At 61.5% G+C, this 5,186-nt stretch overlaps 1 protein-coding gene across 1 annotated transcript; it reads left to right on the forward strand.

Moving 5' to 3' along the window:
* The first annotated feature begins 1,106 nt into the window (after positions 1–1,106).
* FBXL12 (F-box and leucine rich repeat protein 12) lies at positions 1,107–4,192 on the forward strand. Its single transcript, XM_051838094.2, has 3 exons — positions 1,107–1,429; positions 1,532–1,604; positions 2,752–4,192. Exons 1-3 carry the CDS (start codon positions 1,344–1,346, stop codon positions 3,571–3,573), a joined length of 981 nt encoding a protein of 326 aa, XP_051694054.1. The 5' UTR covers positions 1,107–1,343; the 3' UTR covers positions 3,574–4,192.
* The last annotated feature ends 994 nt before the right edge of the window (positions 4,193–5,186 follow it).

Below are 5,186 nucleotides of genomic sequence, written 5' to 3' on the forward strand. Positions count from 1 at the left end.
CCATATAAACTGATGTGCAGTGTTGTAAAAGCAACCATGGAAGCAATCGGAATGTTAGATAAATTTTAACTATCCTTACGAATTTCTGTTTTCGAACTTAATGATATACTTGCTGGGAATGTCAACTGCGGAGAACAATTTGGACGTCCTTTGGACAAGCACTACCACTTACGCAAATTTATCCTCTTGCGCAGGCATCGGAAAACATTAAGTAAAAAAAAAAAAAAAAGAATAAAGGCTAGATCTCATTCTCTGCATGTCCTCCGTTCTCACGGAGCCTCGCCTGGCCGCTGCCCCGCCTTCCGGGCTGGGTCCCCGTCCCTGCCCCGCTCCCGGCCACGCCTCCAGGGCTGGAGCGTCGGGCACTGCCCGGTGCAAAATCCTGCGCTGACCCCCACCGCGGGCCTCTTACCCTACCACGCCTTCCAGGCTCGGTCCGCAGCTGGTCCCGCCACGCCAGCCTGACCACGCCCTGGTTCCGCCCATCCCCGGCCTGGCCACGCCCTCGCCCTGCCCTGACCCCGCCGAGGGCCTCTCACCCCGACCACGCCTTCCAGGCTCAGTCCGCGGCTAGCCCCGCGCCTGACCACGCCCATCCCAGGCCTGGTCACGCCCCCTCCCTGGTCCCATCCCGCCCCGCCCCGCCTGACCCCAATGCGGGCCTCTCACCCCGACCACGTCTTCCAGGCTCGGTCCGCGGCTGGTCCCGCCACGCCAGCCTGACCACGCCCTGGCCCCGCCCATCCCCGGCCTGGCCACGCCCTCGCCCTGCCCTGACCCCGCCGCGGGCCTTTCGCCACGACCACTCCTTCTAGGCTCTGTCCGCGGCTGGCCCCCCAACGTCCTCCTGACCACGCCCTGATCCCGCCCACCTCGGCCTGGCCACGTCCCGCCCTGGTCCCGCCCATCCCCGTCCTAGTCACGCCCCCGCCCTGCCCTGATCCCGCCGCGGGCCTCTCACCCAGACCACGCCTTCCAGGCTCGGTCCGCAGCTGGCCCCGCCCCACCCGCATGGCCACGCCCCACCGGGCCTGGCCCCTCCCCGGACCCGCCCAGGCCCCGCCCCCGACCGCGCCTGGCCACGCCCCTCCCCGCCCCGCCCCGGCGTTCGGAATTTGCACCGACGCCCCGCCCTCAAGCACGGGCCGCGTTCGGGCCGCGCCTTCCACGTCAGGTGGTGGCCGTCAGATGCGCCTGCACCTCGGGCAGGTCCGGCCGCGGGACGCAGCCACGGCCCCGCGGGAGGGAAGTCGGAGTTCGTGGCCGCCGCCCCTGTGGGCGACCCCCGAGCCCGCCCGGCCGCTGCCGTAGTCGGAAACGGAAGTGCGTGTCGGCGGGGCATCATGGCGACGCTGGCCGACCTGCCGGACTCGGTGTTTCTGGAGATCTTTTCTTACCTCCCGGTCCGGGACCGGATCCGCATCTCCAGGTGCGGCCCGGGCCCCGGGGGCGCGGGGGGCGGCGGGTGGGGGGGCGCGCGGAGTGGGTCCCTGCGGGGCGGGGTCGTCTAATGGCCGGTCCCCTCCCCCAGGGTGTGTCACCATTGGAAGAGGCTGGTGGACGACCGCTGGCTGTGGCGACACGTCGACCTGACGCTGTACACGGTAGGCCGGATCGGCGGCCGGGCCCGGACACGCCTCCCTCCCGGGGTCCACCTCTTCCCTGCTGCTGCGGGCCTCGGTGGCCGCGTCCTTGAAATGGGGCTAAGAATCGGCCCTGCCTCGCGGAGGTCGCGCGGGGAAAGGGCCGGGAGCCGCGACTGACGCTCCCACCGGGCATACAGCAAGCGCCAATGTGTGCTCCCACTGCCAGGCGGTCTTAATGCCGACCACTGCTTATGGGGAGGTTACTTCCTCACGGCTTTCCAGAATAAAAGAGAGAGAGAGACAGACCTCCCATGTGCTGGTTCACTCCCCCGATGGTCACAATGACCAGGGCTGGGCCAGGTCGGACCCAGGAGCCAGGAGCTTCATCCGGGTCTCCCACGTGGCTGCAGGGCCCCAAGGACTTGGGCCATCCTCCGTTGCTTTCCCAAGTGCATTAGCAGGGAGCTGACTGAAAAGTGGAGCGGCTGGGACTTGAACTGGCGCCCTCATGGGATGCCGGCATCATAGGCAGTGGCTTAACCCTGTCAGCAGACCCTAGCGTTGGTTCCTAAACATAATACGCACACAGAACCCAAAATTCAGAATAGGCCTAGTAGTTAGGATGCTGGCTGGGACATCCACGTTTCCCATCTGCTTGCCTGGGTTTCCCTCCCAGCTCTGGTTCTTGCATCCAGCTTCCTACTGATAGCAGACCTGGGTGGTGACTGTGATGGCTCAAGTAGTTGGGTCCCGGCCACCCATGTGGGAGACTTGGATTGAGTCCCCACGCTCCTGGCATTGGCCTGACCAGCCCTTCCTCTTACGGGCAATTGGGGAGTGAACCAGCAGATGGGAGCTGTCTTTGTCTCTCTGCCTCTCAAATAATAAAAATTAATATGAAAATGTGAAAAGAAAGGGGTAAAACACTGGTGGGTTGCTTTGCTTTTTGACTTACTCTGAAGGGGGCGAGAATCTGCTGTGTTGGCAAAGACGGGTGTCTTGGGATTGCTCCTTCAGTGGATTTGTTCAAAGCCCTAGCAGTCAGACGATGGGGGAGACTGGTGGAGAAAGGAAACCCTGCTGGGGCGTGTCTGTCTGCGGCGGGCCAGGGACCGTGGAAGCCCCGTCCCTCTTACCCCGTCACCCACCTCCGTGGCTCTTCCAGATGCGGCCCAAAGTCTTGTGGCACCTCCTGCGCCGGTACATGGCATCCCGGCTCCACTCCCTGCGGATGGGAGGTTACCTGCTTTCCGGCTCCCAGGCCCCCCAGCTGTCCCCCGCCCTGCTGCGGGCGCTGGGCCAGAAGTGCCCCAACCTGACGCGCCTTTGCTTGCACGTGGCTGACCTGAGCATGGTGCCCATCACCAGCCTGCCCTGCACCCTGAGGACCCTGGAGCTGCACAGCTGCGAGATCTCCATGGCCTGGCTCCTCAGGGAGCAGGACCCCACGGTGCTGCCCCTGCTCGAGTGCATCGTGCTGGACCGTGTGCCCGCCTTCCGGGACGAGCACCTGCAGGGCCTGACGCGCTTCCGCGCCCTGCGCTCGCTGGTGCTGGGCGGCACCTACCGCGTCACCGAGACCGGGCTGGATGCCAGCCTGCAGGAGCTGAACTACCTGCAGAGACTCGAGGTCCTGGGCTGCACCCTCTCGGCCGACAGCACCCTCCTGGCCATCAGCCGCCACCTCCGAGATGTGCGCAAGATCCGCCTGACCGTCAGGGGCCTGTCCGCCCCGGGCCTGGCGGCCCTGGAGGGCATGCCGGCCCTGGAGAGCCTGTGCCTGCAGGGCCCGCTCATCACCCCAGAGATGCCCTCCCCGGAAGAAATCGTCTCCTCTTGCCTTGCCATGCCCAAGCTCAGAGTCCTCGAGGTGCAGGGGCTGGGCTGGGAAGGCCAGGAGGCAGAGAGGGTTCTGTGTAAGGGGCTGCCCCATTGCATGGTCATCGTCAGGCCCTGCCCCAAAGTGTCCATGGACTGGTGGATGTGACCGTACCCCCCGTCACTGACAGCCATGCCAGCTGTCATTGAGCCTTACGCCCTCTGAAGAGCACCATGACAGGGCCAGCAGTGAGGCTCGGGGTGACCTGGAGCCACGGGTAGAGCTGACGCCTTGGGGCCTCCCGACAGCTGGAATCAGTGTTTGCGAGTTGTGTGGCCTCAGTGGGATCAGCCAGCCTCTGGGAGGCCCAGTTTTCCCGACTGGAACTAGATAAGATGGTTACTACCTCATGTTGCTGTTACCAAGACTTAAACCTCTAACAACCCGTGACCTCAGGAAGGCCTCCAGTGAAGGCTCATTGTCAGGGTCATCCACAGAGGCAGCCTGGACGCAGATGGGCAGGGTCGAGAGTTAGGGGGACCTGAGAGGTGGGGGCCCCTTGAAGTCTGGCAGTACTGTCTATGCATGCGCCCCCACATGCCTGCATGCCATTTGTGTTCCTACACGTGCTCAAGGACACAAGACAGGGCAAGGGGGGCTTGCCGTTTGATAATTGCAGTATGAATAAAGGCTCTTAATTGTATTTTCTATAGTTTATATTCTGCCTTTTCTAAGTTTTCCACAGCACCAATTATTTTGCTATTAAAAAATTTTTTTTCCCAAAAAAGCATTCCGTGTACTCATTCAACAAATGTTTCTTTAGCATCTACTATTTCGCAGGCACTGGGGCCACAGCAGTGGATAAAACAGACGAGGCCCCTGCCTTCACGGAGCCCAGGGGTGAGAAGGCAGGGAGATAAAAAGGTAAACACATCCCTGGGAGAATTTGGGAGGCAATAGACCAGAGCACCAGCTGAGGCCCCTCTCGCCTGAGATCTGAGAGGTGAAGGGAAGCCGGCTATGGGAAGAGACCCTGAGATGGAAATGAACTTGGCGTTCTCCAGGAAGAGGAGGGAGGTCCCAGTGGCAGAGTGGGTGAAGGGGAGTGATGGGCATTTGGTGCAGTGGTGGGGATACTGCTTGGGTTGCTGGGATCTGGGTGCCTGGCTTTGAGTCCCGGCTCTGCTTATGATCCCGGCTTCTCGATACTGCACAAGGCAGCAGGTGATGGCGCCAGTGCAGGGGTCTCTGCCACCCATGTTGGGGACTTGGGTGCAGGCCCAGTGTCCTCGCTTTGTCCCAGGCCAGCTGCAGCTGGTGGAGGTATTTGGGGAGTGAGTCAGCAGATGGAAGATCTTGTCTGTCTCTCTCTCTGCCTCCCAAATGAGAATGGAAATAAATACATAGAATGAGCAGGGAGAGAAAGATGAAGGAAGTGAAGTGAGGGAGACAGGGCCCCCCAGGTGGCTGTGGCTTTAGGGATTCAGTAAGTTAGCAGCTGTTCTTTTGCTTGCCCTATCAGTTAGAACCACTTGAAAGCTGCAGGTGGGAGGCCATGAGCATTCGCCTGTGAGATGAGCATTACTTCTGATTTGAGCTGTTTTGGAGCCAGCCTTGTGGGTTTGCCACCTGGCTGGCAGGCCAGATGCCTCCTATGTGATGGGGGGGGGGGGGCTGAGAGAAGTTGAGGCAAGGGGTTTTCAAAGGCGAGTGTTACATAGATATTGTGAAACAATAACCTTTGGCCGCAGAAATTTGTAACTTGAGCAACATCGGTCCTT

This window comes from Oryctolagus cuniculus, chromosome 16 (assembly GCF_964237555.1).
Source record: "Oryctolagus cuniculus chromosome 16, mOryCun1.1, whole genome shotgun sequence".
In the NCBI taxonomy this organism is placed as follows: domain Eukaryota; kingdom Metazoa; phylum Chordata; class Mammalia; order Lagomorpha; family Leporidae; genus Oryctolagus; species Oryctolagus cuniculus.

Excerpts from the sequence above, each read along its gene's own strand:
- FBXL12 (XM_051838094.2), top strand. The coding sequence starts at position 1,344 with ATGGCGACGCTGGCCGACCTGCCGGACTCGGTGTTTCTGGAGATCTTT. Across the intron at positions 1,430-1,531 it reads GACCGGATCCGCATCTCCAG|GGTGTGTCACCATTGGAAGA; the intron begins GTGCGGCCCGGG and ends CCCCTCCCCCAG. Across the intron at positions 1,605-2,751 it reads TCGACCTGACGCTGTACACG|ATGCGGCCCAAAGTCTTGTG; the intron begins GTAGGCCGGATC and ends TGGCTCTTCCAG.